This window comes from Heterodontus francisci, unplaced genomic scaffold, assembly GCF_036365525.1.
Source record: "Heterodontus francisci isolate sHetFra1 unplaced genomic scaffold, sHetFra1.hap1 HAP1_SCAFFOLD_1516, whole genome shotgun sequence".
Taxonomy (NCBI): domain Eukaryota; kingdom Metazoa; phylum Chordata; class Chondrichthyes; order Heterodontiformes; family Heterodontidae; genus Heterodontus; species Heterodontus francisci.
The window spans coordinates 41288-68665 of NW_027140622.1; the positions used below are offsets into that span (position 1 = coordinate 41288).

Consider the following 27378-nt stretch of genomic DNA (forward strand, 5'->3'; position numbering starts at 1 on the left):
ATGGATCTGGGGAGGGTGCTGCTGCTCCTGCTGCTGTTAGCCTGCGGTAGCCTGGCACCGGTGCCTGCAAACAGGAATGCAGGTAACGCCCGGGGAAGGCGGCCATCCTGACCCCGCCGCCCGAATGGTGCACGCGCGTGGCCGGTGGGGGGGTTCGCCCTGCCCCTGCGCCTTTAAGAGACTGGGGGGGGGGGGGGGGGTGCGGAGAGGTTTGGGGATTGGAGGAGCGCGGAGATGTCAGGGAGGTTAGGGGTGGGGGTGGGAGGTGGGTGTTGGACGACAGGATGATCATTTTAAATTGCAGGCAGTCAGTGTCGGAGAGAGGCCGAGCAATGCAAGGCGCAACCTCGGGAAAGAAGGATAATACTATTGGCGGCATGGGGGTGGGGGGCGGGGGAAGAACATAAAAGGCGAAGAGCCGAGGGACAAGGTTAAACGGTTCGCCCTTTCTCAAGCGATTCCTCTGGTGTCTCCTCAGAGTGTGGACTGCGGCCGCTGGTGGGTACTCCGGTCCCGTCTCGTGTGGTCGGTGGCCAGGATGCCTTGCCGGGTGCCTGGCCGTGGCAGGCCAGCGTTCAGTTCAAGCAGTACGGGCTGTACTGGCACGTGTGTGGTGGAATAATTGTCGACAGCCGCTGGGTCCTCACCGCTGCACATTGTTTCGTCGACAGTACGAGGTGTGTACCACGCCGAGGCGCCAGACACCCGACGTCCGGTCGTCGGGCGAAAGCTCCCAGCGCTGTACGAACAGGGAGCGCCGCGCTGTCGGAGGGTCAGTGCTGAGGGAGCGCCGCACTGTCGGAGGGTCAGTGCTGAGGGAACGCCGCACTGTCGGAGGGTCAGTGCAGAGGGAGCGCCGCACTGTCGGAGGGTCAGTACTGAGGGAACGCCGCACTGTCGGAGGGTCAGTACTGAGGGAGCGCCGCACTGTTGGAGGGTCAGTGCTGAGGGAGCGCCGCACTGTCGGAGGGTCAGTGCTGAGGGAGCGCCGCACTGTCGGAGGGTCAGTGCTGAGGGAGCGCCGCGCTGTCGGAGGGAGAGTACTGAGGGAGTGCCGCACTGTCGGAGGGTCAGTGCTGAGGGAGCACCGCACTGTCGGAGGGTCAGTGCTGAGGGAGCGCCGCGCTGTCGGAGGGAGAGTACTGAGGGAGTGCCGCACTGTCGGAGGGTCAGTGCTGAGGGAGCACCGCACTGTCGGAGGGAGAGTACTGAGGGAGTGCCGCACTGTCGGAGGGTCAGTGCTGAGGGAGCACCGCACTGTCGGAGGGTCAGTGCTGAGGGAGCGCCGCACTGTCGGAGGGAGAGTACTGAGGGAGCGCAGCACTGTCGGAGGGTCAGTGCTGAGGGAGCGCCGCGCTGTCGGAGGGAGAGTACTGAGGGAGTGCCGCACTGTCGGAGGGTCAGTGCTGAGGGAGCACCGCACTGTCGGAGGGTCAGTGCTGAGGGAGCGCCGCGCTGTCGGAGGGAGAGTACTGAGGGAGTGCCGCACTGTCGGAGGGTCAGTGCTGAGGGAGCACCGCACTGTCGGAGGGAGAGTACTGAGGGAGTGCCGCACTGTCGGAGGGTCAGTGCTGAGGGAGCACCGCACTGTCGGAGGGTCAGTGCTGAGGGAGCACCGCACTGTCGGAGGGTCAGTACTGAGGGAGCGCCGCACTGTCGGATGGTCAGTACTGAGGGAGCGCCGCGCTGTCGGATGGTCAGTACTGAGGGAGCGCCGCACTGTCGGAGAGTCAGTACTGAGGGAGCGCCGCACTGTCGGAGAGTCAGTACTGAGGGAGCACCGCACTGTTGGAGGGAGAGTACTGAGGGAGCACCGCACTGTCGGAGGGTCAGTACTGAGGGAGCACCGCACTGTTGGAGGGAGAGTACTGAGGGAGCGCCGCACTGTCGGAGAGTCAGTACTGAGGGAGCACCGCACTGTCGGAGGGTCAGTACTGAGGGAGCACCGCACTGTTGGAGGGAGAGTACTGAGGGAGTGCCGCGCTGTCGGATGGTCAGTACTGAGGGAGTGCCGCACTGTCGGAGGGTCAGTGCTGAGGGAGTGCCGCGCTGTCGGATGGTCAGTACTGAGGGAGTGCCGCACTGTCGGAGGGTCAGTACTGAGGGAGCGCCGCACTGTCGGAGGGTCAGTGCTGAGGGAGTGCCGCACTGTCGGAGGGTCAGTGCTGAGGGAGCGCCGCGCTGTCGGATGGTCAGTACTGAGGGAGTGCCGCACTGTCGGAGGGTCAGTGCTGAGGGAGTGCCGCACTGTCGGAGGGTCAGTGCTGAGGGAGCGCCGCGCTGTCGGATGGTCAGTACTGAGGGAGTGCCACGCTGTCGGAGGGTCAGTACTGAGGGAGCGCCGCACTGTCGGATGGTCAGTACTGAGGGAGCGCCGCACTGTCGGAGGGTCAGTGCTGGGGGAGCGCCGCACTGTCGGAGGGTCAGTGCTGGGGGAGCGCCGCACTGTCGGAGGGTCAGTACTGAGGGAGCGCCGCACTGTCGGAGGGTCAGTGCTGAGGGAGCGTCGCACTGTCGGAGGGTCAGTGCTGAGGGAGCGTCGCACTGTCGGATGGTCAGTACTGAGGGAGCGCCGCGCTGTCGGAGGGTCAGTGCTGAGGGAGCGCCATCTTTCGGCTGTGACATTAAACCGAGGCGCCATCCTGCCCCCTGTTTATGAGATGGGCCAGTGGTGTAGGGTCAGTACTGAGCCAGTGGGGGCGGGGTGGGGCCTTGATTTCACCTGGTGCCCTGGGGCCGACATTTATCCCTCAACCAACCTCATGAATCAGCAGGCTATCCGGTCGCTCGCCCCCCCCCCCCTATTCTCTCTTCCTCCGACAGGCTGGTGACCCCACCCGACGGACCCCGTTCCCCCCCCCACCAGCCTCGATAACAGAAAGTAAATTTGCTGATTTCAGCTCCCCTCTTCCCCCCCCCCCCCACCCCTCCGCGACACAACCGTTAATTCTCAGTTTGACTTCCACCCCCCACGCCACAGGAAAGCGCAATTTTGGGCAGTCGTGACCGGCCTGCACCAGAGGTCCGCCTTCAGCGTTCACACCCGCGTGACGAACGTGGTCAGGATCATCAGTCACTACGCCTACGACCACCGGACCCTCAACAACGACATCGCCCTGCTGCTGCTGGAGGAAGAGATTGCGTACAGCGGCCACGTCCGGCCCATCTGCCTGCCGGCCCAGAGCTCCAAGCTGTCCAACGCCGACCTCTGCTTCATCAGCGGCTGGGGCGCCCTGGAAGCCAACGGTAGGCGACCTGGCGCGAGGGGAAGCCCGCGTTTCCGACATCGCCACGGCCCCTGCACGGCGTGGAGCGCTCCGCTGGCTGTAAACCCCTTTATTCCTCGGGCCCCCTTTATGTACATATTTACATTTTTAAGATAACTTTATTAAAAACAGATAAATAAAACAAAAAACTCAGATTAAAATGCCACTCTCGGCGCCGACGATGCACTCCAGTCCCTGCGGCACCCAGCTGTCGCGGAAGGCCTCAGGCGCACTGACGGAAACCGCGTGCTCCCTCTCCAGGGACACCACGGGCGCAGACGTAACCGCGGAAGAGGGGCAGGCAATTGGGGGGGATGGACCCCCCCCCCGCTTCTCCCCCAGTCCCTTTGCGGACGATGCCCAGCAGCGCTGGACCAGGCCACGCCAGCTTTATGGAAAGCAAAGAGAGAGAAAAAGGAACGGGCGTTTCTGATTATTTATATTTCCCCTCAGGGCCAACAGCAGACGTCTTGCAGGAGGCAGAAGTGAAGCTGATCCCGACCACGGTCTGCAATCGGCAAGACTGGTACAACGGGATAATTACGGAGACCATGCAATGCGCCGGATACGAGGACGGAGCCATCGACGGCTGTCAGGTAGTGTGCGTGTAAGAAAGCGGTGCGGTACAGCTAGGGCAGGGGCAGCTACTCGACACACAGGCCGTGCGGTCCAACACCCTCCCCTCCATCGCCTCTGTTCTAAAGGAGAACAACCCCAGCGTCTCCAACCCAACGATCCCCTTTCCCACCAGCGGGTCAGCCAACGTTTGGGAGATGAACGGACGGGGCTCACCCGTGTATGGGGCAGCGTGGGTTGGTGTGCAGTTCCACTGTGCCCCTGCCCTGCAGAGAGGCAGGGGGTGGAGGGGGGGGGGGTGGGAGCGCTTGGTAGAACAGTAAGAGGATGCGAAATGCTGAATGCTTCTTTTCAAAAACCCCTTCCAGGGAGACAGCGGGGGACCTCTGCAGTGTTTCAGCTACCAGGACGAGCTGTTTTACCTGATAGGGGTGTCGAGCTTCGGGGCCTTCTGCGCGCTGCCCCACAAGGTGGGGGTGTACACCCGCGCGCAGAACTACCAAGACTGGATCAGCACAATCAAGGCCGTCAATGCAGGCAGTGCCCGGAGCCCGCTGTACTGCCTTCCCCTCGCCCTGGCGCTGGCGGCTGCTCACTGCTGACCGGTGGCTGTACGGCCAAGAGCGCCCGCCGAGGAAAACCAGCCTTAGGAGATGACATGGGCCGAGCGTTATCTTTACAGGCACTTACCTGCTCCATTCTGGTCCAGCCAGGCAGAACGCCACAGTCTGAGCCGGGGAAGCAGGCGGCCGGAGTGAGTGACCGACACGTACATGTATCTCTGGACCTTATTAAAAATTTAATACAAAGTACTGCCGCGTGCATCCAGGGCTAGACCAATGAAAAAGCAAAGTACGAAATCCCAAGAGTGGGGTCAGTCTCCCGCAGAGAAACGCTCCCACCGAACAGTAACATCCGATTCCATTGTTACAAAAACAAGTGGAAGGTCCCGTACAGCATTGTGGAGATATATATATATATATACACGTATATAAAAAAAGGAAACACGCACACAGGCAGGCACGCACGCGTCTAGAGGCGAGCTAGGAATGTATATCAAAGCCACAGTTTGTCCTCAGTGTCCACCTCAATTCCCAGCTCTGGGTCTCATCACAATCCCAAGCTTCATTCCACCCATGCTACCACCAAGACAGAAAGGACACTGGATCCGGGTAACTGGGGCAGCGGCAGCAGAGGTGGGTCGTCGACCGAGGGTGCACTCATCCAAAATACAAGAAAGGTAAAATGTTAGCAGGTCCTCCCAGTTGCAACGTGGAGGGACCTGCCGGTTAGGCACTGAAAGTTTCGACAAGACGTGACGGGTGGCGGCACGCTGGCAACGCCCGGCGCAAGCTGTCGCCCGGACGGGTGGCATCCGATTCCGAATCCATGCCCATTTCAAGCCGGCTGCCCGGGGACCGGCCCCGTCAGGGTGGGTTCACAACAGACCCTCGCGTTCGGGGCGGGTTCTTGCCGCCAGACTGAAGTCAGGATCCCAGTTTCTCTCTCTCTCTCGCGGCCATCAGTCAGTCACAGACTTCTAACGACCCCTCACTCACTCATTCCTCATGGTGTGATAAACTCATCAAATTAATGTAAAAAAAAGTTACAGAAGTTATATCCGCTGCTCCCACCCTCCCCCGCTGTCCAACAGCCATCGCATATTAAATTACAGGTCAAAATTCTTCGCCCCTCCACACCTCAGTCTAATAGTCCACAGGACTCATGTTTCAAAGAGTTTATGACAGTGTTAGACTGTTTTGTGACAGTACAGGTCCTTTAGGGTCTTCAGTTCCTCTATTAATGTCTTGTTCTGATTTTCCAGCACAGCGACCCGATTCTCCAGGCATTTGACATACTCTTTCTTCTTCCTACGACACTCCCTTGCCGCTTCCCTGAAAACAGACACAAAGATTTAGCTGTGATGGGACACACATCTATCAGGCCAGGCCCCTCGGTGTCCAACCTGCCAGGCTGAAGCTCTCTGAAGGTTTGGGAGATGTGGAGAGAGGATATTTTGCCATTTTGGTACAGGGCCATCACTGGACAGGTCTTTTACATCAATTTCTGTTGCAGGCGGTTCCTGGCGAGCTCAGCCCAATCGACAAGTGCTCTCCAGGAACGTGCCAATATTAACAGGGGGGGTCCCTGAGGAGTGTGTTAGTATTAACAGGGGGGTCTCTGGGGAGTGGGTCAGTAGTAACAGGGGGGTCTCTGGGGAGTGGGTCAGTAGTAACAGGGGGGTCTCTGGGAAGTGGGTCAGTATTTACAGGGGGGTCCCCGGGGAGTGTGTCAGTATTTACAGGGAGTCCTCGGGGAGTGGGTCAGTATTTACAGGGGGGTCCCCGGGGAGTGTGTCAGTATTTACAGGGAGTCCTCGGGGAGTGGGTCAGTATTTACAGGGGAGTCTTCGGGGAGTGGGTCAGTATTTACAGGGGAGTCCCGGGGAGTGGGTCAGTATTAACAGACAGTCCCCGGGGAGTGGGTCAGTATTCACAGGGGAGTCCCGGGGAGTGGGTCAGTATTTACAGGGGGGGGGTCCCCGGGGAGTGGGTCAGTATTCACAGGGGAGTCCCGGGGAGTGGGTCAGTATTTACAGGGGAGTCCCGGGGAGTGGGTCAGTATTTACAGGGGGGTCCCCGGGGAGTGGGTCAGTATTTACAGGGGGGGGGGGGGGGTCCCCGGGGAGTGGGTCAGTATTCACAGGGGAGTCCCGGGGAGTGGGTCAGTATTTACAGAGGGGGGGTCCCCGGGGAGTAAGTCAGTATTTACAGGGGGGTCCCCGGGGAGTGAGTCAGTATTTACAGGGGGGGTCCCCGGGGAGTGAGTCAGTATTTACAGGGGGGTCCGCGGGGAGTGGGTCAGTATTTACAGGGGGGGGGGGGGGGTCCCCGGGGAGTGAGTCAGTATTTACAGGGGGGTCCCCGGGGAGTGGGTCAGTATTAACCGGGGGTCCCCAGGGAGTAGGTATTAAGGGGGGGGGGGTCCCCAGGGAGTGAGTCAGTATTTACAGGGGGGTCCCCGGGGAGTGAGTCAGTATTTACAGGGGGGTCCCCGGGGAGTGGGTCAGTATTTACAGGGGGGTCCCCGGGGAGTGGGTCAGTATTTACAGGGGGGGGGGGGGGTCCCCGGGGAGTGAGTCAGTATTTACAGGGGGGTCCCCGGGGAGTGGGTCAGTATTAACCGGGGGTCCCCAGGGAGTAGGTATTAAGGGGGTGGGGGGTCCCCAGGGAGTGAGTTGGTATTAAGGGGGGTCCCCGGGGAGTGAGTCAGTATTAACAGGGGGGTCCCCGGGGAGTGGGTCAGTATTAACAGGGGGTCCCCGGGGAGTGGGTCAGTATTTACAGGGGGGGTCCCGGGGAGTGGGTCAGTATTTACAGGGGGGTCCCGGGGAGTGGGTCAGTATTTACAGGGGGGTCCCGGGGAGTGGGTCAGTATTTACAGGGGGGTCCCGGGGAGTGGGTCAGTATTTACAGGGGGGTCCCGGGGAGTGGGTCAGTATTTACAGGGGGATACCTGGGGAGTGGGTCAGTATTTACAGGGGGGTCCCGGGGAGTGGGTCAGTATTTACAGGGGGGTCCCCGGGGAGTGGGTCAGTATTTACAGGGGGGTCCCCGGGGAGTGGGTCAGTATTTACAGGGGGGTCCCCGGGGAGTGGGTCAGTATTTACAGGGGGGTCCCCGGGGAGTGGGTCAGTATTTACAGGGGGGTCCCCGGGGAGTGGGTCAGTATTTACAGGGGGTCCCCGGGGAGTGGGTCAGTATTAAGGCGGGGGGGGGGGGGGGGGGCCCCGAGGAGCGGGTCAGTATTAAGGGGGGGGGGTTCCCGGGGAGTGAGTCGGTATTAAGGGGGTGGGTCCCCGGGGAGTGAGTCAGTATTAAGGGGGTGGGTTCCCCGGGGAGTGAGTCAGTATTAAGGGGGTGGGTTCCCAGGGGAGTGAGTCAGTATTAAGGGGGTCGGTCCCCGGGGAGTGAGTCAGTATTAAGGGGGTGGGTTCCCCGGGGAGTGAGTCAGTATTAAGGGGGTGGGTCTCCGGGGAGTGAGTCAGTATTAAGGGGGTGGGTCTCCGGGGAGTGAGTCGGTATTAAGGGGGTGGGTCCCTGGGGAGTGAGTCAGTATTAAGGGGGTGGGTTCCCCGGGGAGTGAGTCAGTATTAAGGGGGTGGTCCCCGGGGAGTGAGTCGGTATTAAGGGGGTGGGTTCCCCGGGGAGTGAGTCGGTATTAAGGGGGTCGGTCCCCAGGGAGTGAGTCAGTATTAAGGGGGTCGGTCCCCGGGGAGTGAGTCAGTATTAAGGGGGTGGTTCCCCGGGGAGTGAGTCAGTATTAAGGGGGGGGTCCCCGGGGAGTGAGTCAGTATTAAGGGGGGGGTCCCCGGGGAGTGAGTCAGTATTAAGGGGGTGGGTCCCCGGGGAGTGAGTCAGTATTAAGGGGGTGGGTCTCCGGGGAGTGAGTCAGTATTAAGGCGGGGTTCCCCGGGGAGTGTGTCAGTATCAAGGGGGTGGGTTCCCCGGGGAGTGAGTCTGTATTAAGGGGGTCGGTCCCCGGGGCTTGAGTCAGTATCAAGGGGGTGGGTTCCCCGGGGAGTGAGTCAGTATTAAGGGTGTTGGTCCCCGGGGAGTGAGTCAGTATTAAAGGGGTGGGTTCCCCGGGGAGTGAGTCAGTATTAAGGGGGTGGGTCCCCGGGGAGTGAGTCAGTATTAAGGGGGTGGGTCTCCGGGGAGTGAGTCAGTATTAAGGGGGTGGGTCCCCCGGGGAGTGAGTCAGTATTAAGGGGGTGGGTCCCCGGGGCTTGAGTCAGTATCAAGGGGGTGGGTTCCCCGGGGAGTGAGTCAGTATTAAGGGGGTGGGTTCCCCGGGGAGTGAGTCAGTATTAAGGGTGTTGGTCCCCGGGGAGTGAGTCAGTATTAAAGGGGTGGGTTCCCCGGGGAGTGAGTCAGTATTAAGGGGGTGGGTCCCCGGGGAGTGAGTCAGTATTAAGGGGGTGGGTCTCCGGGGAGTGAGTCAGTATTAAGGGGGTGGGTCTCCGGGGAGTGAGTCAGTATTAAGGGGGTGGGTCCCCCGGGGAGTGAGTCAGTATTAAGGGGGTCGATCCCCGGGGAGTGAGTCTGTATTAAGGGGGTGGGTCCCCGGGGAGTGAGTCATTATTAAGGGGGTGGGTTCCCCGGGGAGTGAGTCAGTATTAAGGGGGTCGGTCCCCAGGGAGTGAGTCAGTATTAAGGGGGTGGGTCCCCCGGGGAGTGAGTCTGTATTAAGGGGGTGGGTCCCCGGGGAGTGAGTCAGTATTAAGGGGGTCGATCCCCGGGGAGTGAGTCAGTATTAAGGGGGTGGGTCCCCGGGGAGTGAGTCAGTATTAAGGGGGTGGGTTCCCCGGGGAGTGAGTCAGTATTAAGGGGGTCGGTCCCCAGGGAGTGAGTCAGTATTAAGGGGGTGGGGTCCCCGGGGAGTGAGTCGGTATTAAGGGGGTCGGTCCCCAGGGAGTGAGTCAGTATTAAGGGGGTGGGTTCCCCGGGGAGTGAGTCAGTATTAAGGGGGTGGGTCCTCGGGGAGTGAGTCGGTATTAAGGGGGTCGGTCCCCGGGGAGTGAGTCAGTATTAAGGGGGTGGGTTCCCGGGGAGTGAGTCAGTATTAAGGGGGTGGGTTCCCGGGGAGTGAGTCGGTATTAAGGGGGTGGGTTCCCGGGGAGTGAGTCAGTATTAAGGGGGTGGGTTCCCCGGGGAGTGAGTCAGTATTAAGGGGGTGGGTTCCCCGGGGAGTGAGTCAGTATTAAGGGGGTGGGTCTCCGGGGAGTGAGTCAGTATTAAGGGGGTGGGTCCCCCGGGGAGTGAGTCAGTATTAAGGGGGTGGGTCCCCCGGGGAGTGAGTCAGTATTAAGGGGGTGGGTTCCCCGGGGAGTGAGTCAGTATTAAGGGGGTGGGTTCCCCGGGGAGTGAGTCAGTATTAAGGGGGTGGGTCCCCCGGGGAGTGAGTCAGTATTAAGGGGGTGGGTCCCCCGGGGAGTGAGTCTGTATTAAGGGGGTGGGTCCCCGGGGAGTGAGTCAGTATTAAGGGGGGTCGATCCCCGGGGAGTGAGTCAGTATTAAGGGGGTCGGTCCCCAGGGAGTGAGTCAGTATTAAGGGGGTGGGTTCCCTGGGGAGTGAGTCAGTATTAAGTGGGTGGGTTCCCCGGGGAGTGAGTCAGTATTAAGGGGGTGGGTCCTCGGGGAGTGAGTCGGTATTTAGGGGGTGGGTCTCCGGGGAGTGAGTCATTATTAAGGGGGTGGGTTCCCCGGGGAGTGAGTCAGTATTAAGGGGGTGGGGTCCCCGGGGAGTGAGTCAGTATTAAGGGGGTCGGTCCCCAGGGAGTGAGTCAGTATTAAGGGGGTGGGTTCCCTGGGGAGTGAGTCAGTATTAAGGGGGTGGGTCCTCGGGGAGTGAGTCAGTATTAAGGGGGGGCTTCCCCGGGGAGTGAGTCAGTATTAAGGGGGTGGTTCCCCGGGGAGTGAGTCTGTATTAAGGGGGTGGTTCCCCGGGAAGTGAGTCGGTATTAAGGGGGTCGGTCCCCGGGGCTTGAGTCAGTATTAAGGGGGTGGGTTCCCCGGGGTGTGAGTCGGTATTAAGGGGGTGGGTTCCCCGGGGAGTGAGTCGGTATTAAGGGGGTCGGTCTCCGGGGAGTGAGTCAGTATTAAGGGGGTCGGTCCCCGGGGAGTGAGTCAGTATTAAGGGGGTGGTTCCCTGGGGAGTGAGTCAGTATTAAGGGGGTGGGTTCCCCGGGGAGTGAGTCTGTATTAAGGGGGTGGGTCCCCGGGGAGTGAGTCAGTATTAAGGGGGTGGGTTCCCCGGGGAGTGAGTCAGGATTAAGGGGGTGGGTCCCCGGGGAGTGAGTCAGTATTAAGGGGGTGGGTCTCCGGGGAGTGAGTCAGTATTAAGGGGGTCGGTCCCCGGGGAGTGAGTCTGTATTAAGGGGGTGGGTTCCCTGGGGAGTGAGTCAGTATTAAGGGGGTGGGTTCCCCGGGGAGTGAGTCAGTATTAAGGGGGTGGGTTGCCCGGGGAGTGAGTCTGTATTAAGGGGGTGGGTTCCCCGGGGAGTGAGCCAGTATTAAGGGGGTGGGTTCCCCGGGGAGTGAGTCAGTATTAAGGGGGTGGGTTCCCCGGGGAGTGAGTCAGTATTAAGGGGGTGGGTTGCCCGGGGAGTGAGTCTGTATTAAGGGGGTGGGTTCCCCGGGGAGTGAGCCAGTATTAAGGGGGTGGGTTCCCCGGGGAGTGAGTCTGTATTAAGGGGGTGGGTTCCCCGGGGAGTGAGCCAGTATTAAGGGGGTGGGTCTCCGGGGAGTGAGTCAGTATTAAGGGGGGGGGTTCCCCGGGGAGTGAGCCAGTATTAAGGGGGTGGGTTCCCCGGGGAGTGAGTCAGTATTAAGGGGGTGGTTCCCCGGGGAGTGAGTCAGTATTAAGGTGGTGGGTTCCCCGGGGAGTGAGTCTGTATTAAGGGGGGGGGTTCCCGGGGAGTGAGTCAGTATTAAGGGGGTGGGTTCCCTGGGGAGTGAGTCAGTATTAAGGGGGTGGGTTCCCTGGGGAGTGAGTCAGTATTAAGGGGGTGGGTTCCCCGGGGAGTGAGTCAGTATTAAGGGGGTGGGTTCCCCGGGGAGTGAGTCAGTATTAAGGGGGTGTGTTCCCCGGGGAGTGAGTCAGTATTAAGTGGGGGGGGTTTCCCGGGGAGTGAGTCTGTATTAAGGGGGTCGGTCTCCGGGGAGTGAGTCAGTATTAAGGGGGTGGTTCCCCGGGGAGTGAGTCGGTATTAAGGGGGTCGGTCCCCGGGGAGTGAGTCGGTATTAAGGGGGTGGTTCCCCGGGGAGTGAGTCGGTATTAAGGGGGTCGGTCCCCGGGGAGTGAGTCAGTATTAAGGGGGTGGGTTCCCCGGGGAGTGAGTCAGTATTAAGGGGGTGGGTTCCCCGGGGAGTGAGTCAGTATTAAGGGGGTGGGTTCCCCGGGGAGTGAGTCAGTATTAAGGGGGTGGGTTCCCAGGGGAGTGAGTCAGTATTAAGGGGGTCGGTCCCCGGGGAGTGAGTCAGTATTAAGGGGGTGGGTTCCCCGGGGAGTGAGTCAGTATTAAGGGGGTCGGTCCCCGGGGAGTGAGTCAGTATTAAGGGGGTCGGTCCCCGGGGAGTGAGTCGGTATTCAGGGGGTAGGTTCCCCGGGGAGTGAGTCGGTATTAAGGGGGTGGGTTCCCCGGGGAGTGTCGGTATTAAGGGGGTAGGTTCCCCGGGGAGTGAGTCGGTATTAAGGGGGTGGGTTCCCTGGGGAGTGAGTCAGTATTAAGGGGGTGGGTTCCCCGGGGAGTGAGTCAGTATTAAGGGGGTCGGTCCCCGGGGAGTGAGTCGGTATTAAGGGGGTGGGTTCCCGGGGAGTGAGTCAGTATTAAGGGGGGGGGGTTCCCCGGGGTGTGAGTCAGTATTAAGGGGGTGGGTTCCCCGGGGAGTGAGTCAGTATTAAGGGGGGGGGGGGTCCACGGGGAGTGAGTCAGTATTAAGGGGGTCGGTCCCCGGGGAGTGAGTCAGTATTAATGGGGTGGTTCCCCGGGGAGTGAGTCAGTATTAAGGGGGTCGGTCCCCGGGGAGTGAGTCAGTATTAAGGGGGTGGTTCCCCGGGGAGTGAGTCAGTATTAAGGGGTTGGTTCCCCGGGGAGTGAGTCGGTATTAAGGGGGTCGGTCCCCGGGGAGTGAGTCAGTATTAAGGGGGTGGGTTCCCGGGGAGTGAGTCAGTATTAAGGGGGTAGGTTCCCCGGGGAGTGAGTCTGTATTAAGGGGGTCGGTCCCCGGGGAGTGAGTCAGTATTAAGGGGGTGGGTTCCCCGGGGAGTGAGTCAGTATTAAGGGGGTGGGTTCCCCGGGGAGTGAGTCAGTATTAAGGGGGTGGGTTCCCCGGGGAGTGAGTCAGTATTAAGGGGGTCGGTCCCCGGGGAGTGAGTCTGTATTAAGGGGGTCGGTCCCCGGGGAGTGAGTCAGTATTAAGGGGGTGGTCCCCGGGGAGTGAGTCAGTATTAAGGGGGTAGGTTCCCCGGGGAGTGAGTCTGTATTAAGGGGGTCGGTCCCCGGGGAGTGAGTCAGTATTAAGGGGGTGGGTCCCCGGGGAGTGAGTCAGTATTAAGGGGGTGGGTTCCCCGGGGAGTGAGTCGGTATTAAGGGGGTAGGTTCCCCGGGGAGTGAGTCGGTATTAAGGGGGTGGGTCCCCGGGGAGTGAGTCAGTATTAAGGGGGTGGTTCCCCGGGGAGTGAGTCTGTATTAAGGGGGTCGGTCCCCGGGGAGTGAGTCAGTATTAAGGGGGTGGGTCCCCGGGGAGTGAGTCAGTATTAAGGGGGTGGGTCCCCGGGGAGTGAGTCAGTGTTAAGGGGGTGGGTTCCCCGGGGAGTGAGTCAGTATTAAGGGGGTGGGTTCCCGGGGAGTGAGTCAGTATTAAGGGGGTGGGTCCCCGGGGAGTGAGTCAGTATTAAGGGGGTCGGTTCCCCGGGGAGTGAGTCAGTATTAAGGGGGTGGGTCCCCCGGGGAGTGAGTCAGTATTAAGGGGGTCGGTCCCCGGGGAGTGAGTCAGTATTAAGGGGGTGGGTTCCCGGGGAGTGAGTCGGTATTAAGGGGGTCGGTCCCCGGGGAGTGAGTCAGTATTAAGGGGGTGGGTTCCCGGGGAGTGAGTCAGTATTAAGGGGGTGGGTCCCCGGGGAGTGAGTCAGTATTAAGGGGGTGGGTCCCCGGGGAGTGAGTCAGTATTAAGGGGGTGGGTTCCCAGGGGAGTGAGTCAGTATTAAGGGGGTCGGTCCCCGGGGAGTGAGTCAGTATTAAGGGGGTGGGTTCCCGGGGAGTGAGTCAGTATTAAGGGGGTGGGTTTCCCGGGGAGTGAGTCGGTATTCAGGGGGTCGGTCCCCGGGGAGTGAGTCGGTATTCAGGGGGTCGGTCCCCGGGGAGTGAGTCAGTATTAAGGGGGTGGGTCCCCGGGGAGTGAGTCGGTATTAAGGGGGTAGGTTCCCCGGGGAGTGAGTCAGTATTAAAGGGGTAGGTTCCCCGGGGAGTGAGTCAGTATTAAGGGGGTGGGTTCCCCGGGGAGTGAGTCGGTATTCAGAGGGTCGGTCCCCGGGGAGTGAGTCAGTATTAAGGGGGACGGTCCCCGGGGAGTGAGTCAGTATTAAGGGGGTGGGTTCCCCGGGGTGTGAGTCGGTATTCAGGGGGTGGTTCCCCGGGGAGTGAGTCGGTATTAAGGGGGTCGGTCCCCGGGGAGTGAGTCAGTATTAAGGGGGTGGGTTCCCCGGGGTGTGAGTCGGTATTAAGGGGGTCGGTCCCCGGGGAGTGAGTCGGTATTAAGGGGGTGGGTTCCCCGGGGTGTGAGTCGGTATTCAGGGGGTCGGTCCCCGGGGAGTGAGTCGGTATTAAGGGGGTGGGTTCCCCGGGGTGTGAGTCGGTATTAAGGGGGTCGGTCCCCGGGGAGTGAGTCAGTATTAAGGGGGTCGGTCTCCGGGGAGTGAGTCAGTATTAAGGGGGTCGGTCCCCGGGGAGTGAGTCGGTATTAAGGGGGTCGGTCCCCGGGGAGTGAGTCGGTATTAAGGGGGTGGGTTCCCCGGGGAGTGAGTCAGTATTAAGGGGGTGGGTTCCCCGGGGAGTGAGTCTGTATTAAGGGGGTCGGTCCCCGGGGAGTGAGTCGGTATTAAGGGGGTGGTTCCCGGGGAGTGAGTCGGTATTAAGGGGGTGGGTTCCCCGGGGAGTGAGTCAGTATTAAGGGGGTGGGTTCCCCGGGGAGTGAGTCAGTATTAAGGGGGTGGGTTCCCAGGGGAGTGAGTCAGTATTAAGGGGGTCGGTCCCCGGGGAGTGAGTCAGTATTAAGGGGGTGGGTTCCCCGGGGAGTGAGTCAGTATTAAGGGGGTGGTTCCCTGGGGAGTGAGTCAGTATTAAGGGGGTGGGTTCCCCGGGGAGTGAGTCAGTATTAAGGGGGTGGGTTCCCCGGGGAGTGAGTCAGTATTAAGGGGGTGGGTCCCCGGGGAGTGAGTCAGTATTAAGGGGGTGGGTTCCCCGGGGAGTGAGTCAGTATTAAGGGGGTGGGTCCCCGGGGAGTGAGTCAGTATTAAGGGGGTCGGTCCCCGGGGAGTGACTCAGTATTAAGGGGGACGGTCCCCGGGGAGTGAGTCAGTATTAAGGGGGTGGGTTCCCCGGGGAGTGAGTCAGTATTAAGGGGGTGGGTCCCCGGGGAGTGAGTCAGTATTAAGGGGGTGGGTTCCCCGGGGAGTGAGTCGGTATTAAGGGGGTCGGTCCCCGGGGAGTGAGTCAGTATTAAGGGGGTGGGTTCCCCGGGGAGTGTCGGTATTAAGGGGGTCGGTCCCCGGGGAGTGAGTCAGTATTAAGGGGGTCGGTCCCCGGGGAGTGAGTCAGTATTAAGGGGGTGGGTTCCCTGGGGAGTGAGTCAGTATTAAGGGGGTGGGTTCCCCGGGGAGTGAGTCAGTATTAAGGGGGTGGGTCCCCGGGGAGTGAGTCAGTATTAAGGGGGTCGGTCCCCGGGGAGTGACTCAGTATTAAGGGGGACGGTCCCCGGGGAGTGAGTCAGTATTAAGGGGGTGGGTTCCCCGGGGAGTGAGTCAGTATTAAGGGGGTGGGTCCCCGGGGAGTGAGTCAGTATTAAGGGGGTGGGTTCCCCGGGGAGTGAGTCGGTATTAAGGGGGTCGGTCCCCGGGGAGTGAGTCAGTATTAAGGGGGTGGGTTCCCCGGGGAGTGTCGGTATTAAGGGGGTGGGTTCCCTGGGGAGTGAGTCAGTATTAAGGGGGTGGGTTCCCCGGGGAGTGAGTCAGTATTAAGGGGGTCGGTCCCCGGGGAGTGAGTCGGTATTAAGGGGGTAGGTTCCCCGGGGAGTGAGTCAGTATTAAGGGGGGGGGGGGTCCCCGGGGAGTGAGTCAGTATTAAGGGGGTCGGTCCCCGGGGAGTGAGTCAGTATTAATGGGGTGGTTCCCCGGGGAGTGAGTCAGTATTAAGGGCGTCGGTCCCCGGGGAGTGAGTCAGTATTAAGGGGGTGGTTCCCCGGGGAGTGAGTCAGTATTAAGGGGGTCGGTCCCCGTGGAGTGAGTCAGTATTAAGGGGTTGGTTCCCCGGGGAGTGAGTCGGTATTAAGGGGGTCGGTCCCCGGGGAGTGAGTCAGTATTAAGGGGGTGGGTTCCCGGGGAGTGAGTCAGTATTAAGGGGGTAGGTTCCCCGGGGAGTGAGTCAGTATTAAGGGGGTGGGTTCCCGGGGAGTGAGTCAGTATTAAGGGGGTCGGTCCCCGGGGAGTGAGTCAGTATTAAGGGGGTGGGTTCCCCGGGGAGTGAGTCAGTATTAAGGGGGTGGGTTCCCGGGGAGTGAGTCAGTATTAAGGGGGTGGGTCCCCGGGGAGTGAGTCAGTATTAAGGGGGTAGGTTCCCCGGGGAGTGAGTCGGTATTCAGGGGGTCGGTCCCCGGGGAGTGAGTCAGTATTAAGGGGGTGGGTTTCCCCGGGAGTGAGTCGGTATTCAGGGGGTCTGTCCCCGGGGAGTGAGTCAGTATTAAGCGGGTGGGTTTCCCGGGGAGTGAGTCGGTATTCAGGGGGTCGGTCCCCGGGGAGTGAGTCGGTATTCAGGGGGTCGGTCCCCGGGGAGTGAGTCAGTATTAAGGGGGTGGGTCCCCGGGGAGTGAGTCAGTATTAAGGGGGTCGGTCCCCGGGGAGTGAGTCAGTATTAAGGGGGTGGGTTCCCCGGGGTGTGAGTCGGTATTCAGGGGGTGGTTCCCCGGGGAGTGAGTCGGTATTCAGGGGGTGGGTTCCCCGGGGAGTGAGTCGGTATTCAGGGGGTCGGTCCCCGGGGAGTGAGTCAGTATTAAGGGGGTGGGTTCCCCGGGGAGTGAGTCAGTATTAAGGGGGTCGGTCCCCGGGGAGTGAGTCGGTATTCAGGGGGTGGTTCCCCGGGGAGTGAGTCAGTATTCAGGGGGTGGGTTCCCCGGGGAGTGAGTCAGTATTAAGGGGGTGGGTTCCCCGGGGAGTGAGTCGGTATTCAGGGGGTGGTTCCCCGGGGAGTGAGTCAGTATTCAGGGGGTCGGTCCCCGGGGAGTGAGTCAGTATTAAGGGGGTGGGTTCCCCGGGGTGTGAGTCAGTATTAAGGGGGTCGGTTCCCCGGGGAGTGAGTCGGTATTAAGGGGGTGGGTTCCCCGGGGAGTGAGTCGGTATTAAGGGGGTGGGTTCCCCGGGGAGTGAGTCGGTATTAAGGGGGTCGGTTCCCCGGGGAGTGAGTCGGTATTAAGGGGGTGGGTTCCCCGGGGAGTGAGTCGGTATTAAGGGGGTGGGTTCCCCGGGGAGTGAGTCGGTATTAAGGGGGTGGGTTCCCCGGGGTGTGAGTCGGTATTAAGGGGGTCGGTCCCCGGGGAGTGAGTCAGTATTAAGGGGGTAGGTTCCCCGGGGAGTGAGTCAGTATTAAGGGGGTCGGTCCCCGGGGAGTGAGTCAGTATTAAGGGGGTAGGTTCCCCGGGGAGTGAGTCAGTATTCAGGGGGTCGGTCCCCGGGGAGCAGATCTTTATTTACAGGCGATCCCGGGATTCCGGATTGCCCCTGATCCACAGCCGTAGTCAGACACAGAGGTTACTCACCTATTTTTCATTAGTCTGATCTCCCGTTTCAAGGTTGCATCTTCTGTCTTGGTCGATTGTGGTTGTAGGGTGACCGGCGATGTCATCATCACAGTCTGCGGCAGTGAGTTGGTGGTGGGAGTGGTTCGAATCTGGTAGGTCTGCATTTCACCTGAAGCAGCTGGTCAGCACAAAAACACAAAGCGAGGACAAATGTATTAACCAGAGTCTGCTGCTGCCTGTTTACAACACGGGTACAACCTCCATCACCTCAGGACATCCCAAATCACTTCACAGTCAACTCAGGACATTTTTCCAGGTGTTGTAGGAAACGTGGCAGTCAATTTGCGCACAGCAAGATCCCACAAACAGCAATGTGATAAAAGAGCAGATCAATAGTTTTCGGGATGTTGGCGCCTGCTCTTCTTTGAAATTGTGGCCATGGGATTGTTTTTGTCCACCTTCGAGGGAGACTTCAATTAACAGTCTCATTCAAAGATGGCACCTCCGATAGCGCGGCACTCCCTCGGCACTGACCCTTCGACAGTGCGATGCTCCCTCAGCACTGACCCTCCGATAGCGCGGCACTCCCTCGGCACTGACCCTCCGTAAGTGCGACGCTCCCTCGGCACTGACCCTCCGACAGTGCGACGCTCCCTCGGCACTGACCCTCCGTAAGTGCGACGCTCCCTCGGCACTGACCCTCCGACAGTGCGACGCTCCCTCGGCACTGACCCTCCGACAGTGCGACGCTCCCTCGGCACTGACCAGACAGTGCGACGCTCCCTCGGCACTGACCAGACAGTGCGACGCTCCCTCGGCACTGACCAGACAGTGCGACGCTCCCTCGGCACTGACCCTCCGACAGTGCGACGCTCCCTCGGCACTGACCAGACAGTGCGACGCTCCCTCTGCACTGACCAGACAGTGCGACGCTCCCTCCGCACTGACCAGACAGTGCGACGCTCCCTCCGCACTGACCAGACAGTGCGACGCTCCCTCCGCACTGACCAGACAGTGCGACGCTCCCTCCGCACTGACCAGACAGTGCGACGCTCCCTCCGCACTGACCAGACAGTGCGACACTCCCTCCGCACTGACCAGACAGTGCGACACTCCCTCCGCACTGACCAGACAGTGCGACACTCCCTCCGCACTGACCAGACAGTGCGACACTCCCTCCGCACTGACCAGACAGTGCGACACTCCCTCCGCACTGACCAGACAGTGCGACACTCCCTCCGCACTGACCAGACAGTGCGACACTCCCTCCGCACTGACCCTCCGACAGTGTGCTCCCTCAGTACCAACCCTCCGAGAGTGCGCCACTCCCTCAGCACTGACCCTCCAACAGCGCGGCGCTCCCTCAGCGCTGGGCTCCCTCAGTACCGACCCTCCGACAGCGCGGCGCTCCCTCAGCACTGACTCTCCGACAGTGCAGCGCTCCCTCAGTACTGACCCTCCGACAGTGCGGCGCTCCCTCAGTACTGACCCTCCAACAGCGCGACGCTCCCTCCGCTCTGACCAGACAGTGCGACGCTCCCTCCGCACTGACCAGACAGTGCGACGCTCCCTCCGCACTGACCAGACAGTGCGACGCTCCCTCCGCACTGACCAGACAGTGCGACGCTCCCTCCGCACTGACCAGACAGTGCGACGCTCCCTCCGCACTGACCAGACAGTGCGACGCTCCCTCCGCACTGACCAGACAGTGCGACACTCCCTCCGCACTGACCAGACAGTGCGACACTCCCTCCGCACTGACCAGACAGTGCGACACTCCCTCCGCACTGACCAGACAGTGCGACACTCCCTCCGCACTGACCAGACAGTGCGACACTCCCTCCGCACTGACCAGACAGTGCGACACTCCCTCCGCACTGACCAGACAGTGCGACACTCCCTCCGCACTGACCAGACAGTGCGACACTCCCTCCGCACTGACCAGACAGTGCGACACTCCCTCCGCACTGACCCTCCGACAGTGTGCTCCCTCAGTACCAACCCTCCGAGAGTGCGCCACTCCCTCAGCACTGACTCTCCGACAGTGCAGCGCTCCCTCAGTACTGACCCTCCGACAGTGCGGCGCTCCCTCAGTACTGACCCTCCAACAGCGCGGCGCTCCCTCAGCACTGGGCTCCCTCAGTACTAACCCTCCGACAGCGCGGCGCTCCCTCAGTACTGACCCTCCGACAGTGCGGCGCTCCCTCAGTACTGACCCTCCAACAGCGCGGCGCTCCCTCAGCACTGGGCTCCCTCAGTACTAACCCTCCGACAGCGCGGCGCTCCCTCAGTACTGACCCTCCGACAGTGCGGTGTTCCGTCAGTACTGAAATTTAATCCTGAGAAGTGTGAGGTTATGCATTTTGGGAGGATTAACAAGGCAAGGGAATATACAATGGATAGTAGGACCCTAGGAAGTACAGAGGGTCAGAGGGACCTTGGTGTACTTGTCCATAGATCACTGAAGGCAGCAGCACAGGTAGATAAGGTGGTTAGGAAGGCATATGGGATACTTGCCTTTATTAATTGAGTCATAGAATATAAGAGCAGGGAGGTTATGATGGAGCTGTATAAAACACTAGTTAGGCCACAGCTGGAGTACTGTGTACAGTTCTGGTCACCACACTATAGGAAGGATGAGATTGCACTGGAGAGGGTGCAGAGGAGATTCACCAGGATGTTGCCTGGGCTGGAGCATTTCAGCTATGAAGAGAGACTGGGATAGGTGAGGGTTGTTTTCCTTCGAGCAGAGAAGGCTGAGGAGGGACCTGATTGAGGTTTACAAAATTATGAGGGGCATTGATTGGTTAGATAGGAATAAACTTTTTCCCTGAGCGGAGGGGTCAATAACCAGGGGGCATAGCTTTAAGTTAAGTGACAGGAGGTTTAGAGGGGATTTGAGGAAAGATCTTTTCACCCAGAGGGTGGTTGGAATCTGGAACACACTGCCTGAAGGGGGTGGTAGCGGCAGGAACCCTCACAACATTTAAGAAGTATTTAGATGAGTACTTGGAACATCATAGCATACAAGGCTACGGGCCAATTGCTGGAAAATGGGATGAGAATAGATAGGTGCTTGATGGCCGCCACTGACACGATGGGCCGAAGGGCCTGTTTCTGTGCTGTATAACTCGATGACACTGACCCTCCAACAGTGCGGCACGCCCTCGGTACCGACCGTCCGACAGTGCGGAGCTCCCGCAGTACTGCACAGGAAGCGTCAGCCTGGGTTACAGGCTCAGGTTTCTGGATTTGCTGCAGGTACAACATCAGCCCCCCCACGCTCTCTCTTTCATACTCACTCGCCACACGTGTGCGGAGCAAGCATGACTTTCCTTACTCACTCTGCACGACCACCTGGTTGCTCGGGACGAGTATCTGCTGCCCGTCTGCGGTCTGTGCGTACTGTAGGATGGTGGTTCCCTGCTGACCGCCCGCGGTGTTGGTCATGGTGAGCGTTTGGAGTCCCTGGACCCCCTCAGAGCCTGGACTCGCAAGCTGTATTGTCCCACCGGGCGCTATGGCAACTGCGTGAGTGGAATGGTGAACAGCGGGTTAGGAATTTGGCATGGCCACTATCATTAAAACAATATCAGCTGCATGTGGTACCAGGCCACCTAGATGCTCCAGAGAAAAGGTTACAACAAAGGACAAACGGTCTGCCTCCTGTGCTGCAGATCGACTGCAGTCACGAGGAGAGGGGGAGCTGCACAGACTGTGGCAGCTCCCTCAACCCCCTTGTGACTCAACTCAGGCTTGGCTTCTGCGCACGGCCAGAAATCCAACACTCAGACCCAGGATGATCGACCAATCATTTCAGTAACGTCACCCCTGGCAGAATGGGAGATACTTCAATATCCTGCCAGGGCCGGGTCAGTCGGTGTGATGCTCCGCCTGGGCCGAGGTGCCCAGTTAATGCTCTGCCTCCCCAACATAGCCCTGTATCAATCCCCAAACTAATCCCACTGCCCCGCTCTCTCCCCATAGCCCAGTATCAATCCCCAAACTAATCCCACTGTCACGCTCTCTCCCCATAGCCCTGTATCAATCCCCAAACTAATCCCACTGCCCCGCTCTCTCCCCATAGCCCAGTATCAATCCCCAAACTAATCCCACTGCCCCGCTCTCTCCCCACAGCCCTGTATCAATCCCCAAACTAATCCCACTGCCCCGCTCTCTCCCCATCGCCCTGTATCAATCCCCACACTAATCCCACTGCCCCGCTCTCTTCCCACAGCCCTGTATCAATCCCCAAACTAATCCCACTGCCCCCGCTCTCTCCCCATAGCCCTGTATCAATCCCCAAACTAATCCCACTGCCCCACTCTCTCCCCATGGCCCTGTATCAATCCCCAAACTAATCCCACTGCCCCACTCTCTCCCCACAGCCCTGTATCAATCCCCAAACTAATCCCACTGCCCCACTCTCTCCCCATAGCCCTGTATCAATCCCCAAACTAATCCCACTGCCCCACTCTCTCCCCATAGCCCTGTATCAATCCCCAAACTAATCCCACTGCCCCACTCTCTCCCCATGGCCCTGTATCAATCCCCAAACTAATCCCACTGCCCCACTCTCTCCCCATAGCCCTGTATCAATCCCCAAACTAATCCCACTGCCCCACTCTCTCCCCATGGCCCTGTATCAATCCCCAAACTAATCCCACTGCCCCACTCTCTCCCCACAGCCCTGTATCAATCCCCAAACTAATCCCACTGCCCCGCTCTCTCCCCACAGCCCTGTATCAATCCCCAAACTAATCCCACTGCCCCACTCTCTCCCCATGGCCCTGTATCAATCCCCAAACTAATCCCACTGCCCCACTCTCTCCCCACAGCCCTGTATCAATCCCCAAACTAATCCCACTGCCCCGCTCTCTCCCCATAGCCCAGTATCAATCCCCACACTAATCCCACTGCCCCCCTCTCTCCCCATAGCCCTGTATCAATCCCCAAACTAATCCCACTGCCCCACTCTCTCCCCATGGCCCTGTATCAATCCCCAAACTAATCCCACTGCCCCACTCTCTCCCCACAGCCCTGTATCAATCCCCAAACTAATCCCACTGCCCCACTCTCTCCCCATAGCCCTGTATCAATCCCCAAACTAATCCCACTGCCCCACTCTCTCCCCATGGCCCTGTATCAATCCCCAAACTAATCCCACTGCCACACTCTCTCCCCATCGCCCTGTATCAATCCCCAAACTAATTCCACTGCCCCACTCTCCCCATAGCCCTGTATCAATCCCCAAACTAATCCCACTGCCCCGCTCTCTCCCCATAGCCCTGTATCAATCCCCAAACTAATCCCACTGCCCCACTCTCTCCCCATAGCCCCGCATCAATCCCCAAACTAATCCCACTGCCCCTGCTCTCTCCCCATAGCCCTGTATCAATCCCCAAACTAATCTCACTGCCCCTGCTCTCTCCCCATAGCCCTGTATCAATCCCCAAACTAATCTCACTGCCCCCGCTCTCTCCCCATAGCCCTGTATTTGCCTGTGCTTGAAATACTTTCCCGATTTTCCCTTCAGAGATGCAGGTCTCTGCGTCAGCCATTCAACCATTTCATGTAATCGGTTCTCCCCCAACCTCTTCCCCCTTATCATACTGAGCACCCGACACCACCCCCCAAACACAACTTCCTGTTGCTCAGCAATCGAAATTCATCACACCTCGTCTTCTACTCTTAAACTTGTGCTCTCACCCAGGACGTATAAAAAACTGTCCCATTCCTTCCCTCAGACAGACCTTGAAAATGCCAATCTTGGCATCACCTAACTAGGGTTTGCTGAGATGGCAGCACGGGATGCCCCACTTACTGTACTGTCCAGTGCTGGTTTGGTAGATGGGCGTCGGCATGGTCATTGTGGTGAGAGGCATGGTGCCAACGTCTTCATCGCCTTTCCCCTCGGTCTTTGTGGCCGCAGAGTCTCCTGACGATAGCTCATTGAGGATTTTCCTTCCAATTCAAACACAGAACGAGACGGCGTTAGAGACAGTACTCCAGAATCCAAACAAAAGACTTGCATCTTTATCGCGTCTATCACCACGTCCCAAAGCGCTTCACAACCTACGGAGTACTTTAGAAGTGTATTCACTGTTGCAATCGAGGAAACGTGGCAGTCAGTCTGTGCACAGGAAGCTCCCAAATACAGCAATGTAGTAATGACCTGATAAATTGTTCTTGAAAATGGTACAGCCGACAGTACTGACCCTCCGTCAGCGCGGCGCTCCCTCGGGACTGACCCTCTGACAGCGCGGCGCTCCCTCAGTACTGACCCTCCGACAGCGCGGCGCTCCCTCAGCACTGACCCTCCGACAGTGCGGCGCTCCCTCAGTACTGACCCTCCGACAGTGCGACGCTCCCTCGGAACTGACCCTCCGACAGTGCGGCGCTCCCTCGGCACTGACCCTCCGACAGTGCGGCGCTCCCTCGGCACTGACCCTCCGACAGTGCGGCGCTCCCTCGGCACTGACCCTCCGACAGTGCGGCGCTCCCTCGGGACTGACCCTCCGACAGCGCGGCGCTCCCTCAGTACTGACCCTCCGACAGCGCGGCACTCCCTCAGTACTGACCCTCCGACAGCGCGGCACTCCCTCAGTACTGACCCTCCGACAGCGCGGCACTCCCTCAGTACTGACCCTCCGACAGCGCGGCACTCCCTCAGTACTGACCCTCCGACAGCGCGGCACTCCCTCAGTACTGACCCTCCGACAGCGCGGCACTCCCTCAGTACTGACCCTCCGACAGCGCGGCACTCCCTCAGTACTGACCCTCCGACAGCGCGGCACTCCCTCAGTACTGACCCTCCGACAGCGCGGCACTCCCTCAGTACTGACCCTCCGACAGCGCGGCACTCCCTCAGTACTGACCCTCCGACAGCGCGGCACTCCCTCAGTACTGACCCTCCGACAGCGCGGCGCTCCCTCAGTACTGACCCTCCGACAGCGCGGCGCTCCCTCAGTACTGACCCTCCGACAGCGCGGCGCTCCCTCAGTACTGACCCTCCGACAGCGCGGCGCTCCCTCAGTACTGACCCTCCGACAGCGCGGCGCTCCCTCAGTACTGACCCTCCGACAGCGCGGCACTCCCTCAGTACTGACCCTCCGACAGCGCGGCACTCCCTCAGTACTGACCCTCCGACAGTGCGGCGCTCCCTCGGGACTGACCCTCCGACAGTGCGGCACTCCCTCGGGACTGACCCTCCGACAGTGCGGCGCTCCCTCAGTACTGACCCTCCGACAGTGCGGCGCTCCCTCGGCACTGACCCTCCGACAGTGTGGCGCTCCCTCAGTACTGACCCTCCGACAGTGCGGCACTCCCTCGGCACTGACCCTCCGACAGTGCGGCACTCCTACAGTACTGACCCTCCGACAGTGCGGCACTCCCTCAGTACTGACCCTCCGACAGTGCGGCACTCCCTCAGTACTGACCCTCCGACAGTGCGGCACTCCCTCAGTACTGACCCTCCGACAGTGCGGCACTCCCTCAGTACTGACCCTCCGACAGTGCGGCACTCCCTCAGTACTGACCCTCCGACAGCGCGGCACTCCCTCAGTACTGACCCTCCGACAGTGCGGCACTCCCTCAGTACTGACCCTCCGACAGTGCGGCACTCCCTCGGCACTGACCCTCCGACAGTGCGGCACTCCCTCGGCACTGACCCTCCGACAGTGCGGCGCTCCCTCGGCACTGACCCTCTGACAGCGCGGCACTCCCTCAGTACTGACCCTCCGACAGCGCGGCACTCCCTCGGCACTGACCCTTCCGACAGTACGGCGCTCCCTCGGGACTGACCCTCTGACAGCGCGGCACTCCCTCAGTACTGACCCTCCGACAGTGCGGCACTCCCTCAGTACTGACCCTCCGACAGTGCGGCACTCCCTCAGCACTGACCCTCCGACAGTGTGGCACTCCCTCAGCACTGACCCTCCAACAGCGCGGCGCTCCCTCAGTAGTGACCCTCCGACAGTGCGGCACTCCCTCAGTACTGACCCTCCGACAGCACGGCCCTCCCTCGGCAATGACCCTCCGACATCACGGCGCTCCCTCTGCAATGACCCTCCGATTGTGCGGCGCTCCCTCAGCACTGCACTGCAGTGCAGTGTCAAGCTGGATTTTGTGCTCAGGTTACCGTGGTGGGACCTGAACCCACACCTTCTGATTCAGTGGCCACAGTGACACCAACTGTGCAAGAACCTGTCAGGTCTCACTCTGTCGCGAGAACCTGTTCAACACCTTCGTAGATGATCTGGAGCCAGGAGTCACGAGCACCATGGCTAAATTTACAGGTAATCAAAGTGGTAAGGCTGTTTCTCCCTGGGTCGAGAGCCTAGGACTAGGGGGCTGGGTGGTCACAATCTCAGGATCAGGGTTGGCCGTTTGGGTTGTTAATAAAAGCTCAACACTTTATCCTGCCACTTTACGAACAGGTCGATGCTGCTATGCTTGGAACCTGTTCGGCTGTCACTCCAGTTACCAAGGGGAATGGATCACGAAAGAATAACGAATGACCAGTTTGTGAGCAGGGCCCCCTGACCCTGGTAAATGGCGAGCAGGCGATTACGGACTGACTGACACTCTGCTAAAAACGGCGGCCGCTGGATGAGAGGCTGTAGCGCTGTCGGGCGGCGGCATCCTAACTGTTACCGCACCGAGTCTCGCACCAATGCACTCAGCTCTGGCAGTACCTGTAAGATGGCCGCCTGGAAAGTATCTCTCTGGATTTCTGCGAGGATGACACACTGTCGGATGACTCCTGGGAATCATCGCTCTCCGATAACGCCGACACCTATCGAAAGGTAAAAAGAAGACGGGGAGAGTGTAAATGGCATTGCAGCAGAGCATGGATTCTCCAACAGCTGCACCATCTCCTCAGGTACCCGGTGGCCGGCCGGTTGTGACCAGACGTTTCGATGCCGCCAGTGTGCCGAGACCCTCCGTGCTCTGAGTTGCGGTGCCCGTCATGCTGCATCCCAGGGCTCCGTAAGCCTGCAGTAGGAAAACCCTTCTATTTTAGGTTCTGTAGCGTGGCCAGGCCGCTGCACTTTCCACAACTGAATCCGCAGCTCCTCTAACTCTGGCCCACTCTGCAGCGGAAAACTCCACGCTGCCTCTGTCAATCCGTCACCCCAGCTTTCACTCAACTGCGCCGCGGGACACTGATTTCACAACCCTTCTCTACCCATCCCTGATAAAAATCATGTATTTCACCTGCTACACTGCCTGTGTAGCAGCACAACTCACAACAGTCCAACCCAATAACCCTGGCAATGTAACCTCTTACTCTTCTAACCTCCAGCGGATACAAGCCTAGCCTGTCCAACCTTTCCTCGTAGGACAGCCCGCCCATTCCAGTATTAGTCTAGTAAACCTTCTCTGTACTGCCTCCAACACATTTACATCCTTCCTTAAATAAGACCAGTGGTGTACACAGTACTCCAGATGTGGTCTCACCAATGCCCTGTATAGCTGAAGCATAACCTCCCTGCTCTTGTATTCAATTCCCCTCGCGATGAATAACAACATAATGCAGGGGGTATGATCAAGAAGTTTGCAGACGACACAAAGATTGGCCGTGTGGTAGATAGCGAGGAGGATGGCTGCAGGAAGATATTGATGGTCTGATCAGATGGGCAGAAAAGTGGCAAATGGAATTCAACCTGGAGAAGTGTCAGGTGACGCATTTGGGGAGGTTAAACAAGGCAAAGGAATACACGATTAATAGGGAAATACTGAGAAGTGTAGAGGAAGTGAGGAACCTTGGAGTAAATGTCCACAGATCCCTGAAGGTAGCAGGACAGGTCGATAAGGTGGTTAAGAAGGCATATGGAATCCTTTCCTTTATTAGCCGAGGTATAGAATATAAGAGCAGGGAGGTTATGCTGGAACTGTATAACTCATTGGTTAGGCCTCAACTTGAGTACTGTGTGCAGTTCTGGTCACCTCATTACAGAAAG

The 27378-nt window shown here is 59.6% G+C and overlaps 2 protein-coding genes across 2 annotated transcripts; one reads left to right on the top strand and one right to left on the bottom strand.

Annotated features, from left to right (window-relative positions):
• On the top strand, nucleotides 1–4621 carry LOC137360267 (chymotrypsin-like elastase family member 2A). Its single transcript, XM_068025768.1, has 5 exons — nucleotides 1–82; nucleotides 479–677; nucleotides 2981–3246; nucleotides 3720–3862; nucleotides 4211–4621. The coding sequence occupies exons 1-5, from the start codon at nucleotides 1–3 to the stop codon at nucleotides 4442–4444; spliced, it is 924 nt and encodes a 307-aa protein (XP_067881869.1). The 3' UTR covers nucleotides 4445–4621.
• LOC137360269 (cyclic AMP-dependent transcription factor ATF-1-like) lies at nucleotides 3366–26206 on the bottom strand. Its single transcript, XM_068025770.1, has 5 exons — nucleotides 26110–26206; nucleotides 23238–23377; nucleotides 20758–20940; nucleotides 17432–17591; nucleotides 3366–5737 (listed from the first exon to the last, which is right to left on the bottom strand). Exons 2-5 carry the CDS (start codon nucleotides 23296–23298, stop codon nucleotides 5593–5595), a joined length of 549 nt encoding a protein of 182 aa, XP_067881871.1. The 5' UTR covers nucleotides 23299–23377; nucleotides 26110–26206; the 3' UTR covers nucleotides 3366–5592.
• Nucleotides 26207–27378: the final 1172 nt, after the last annotated feature.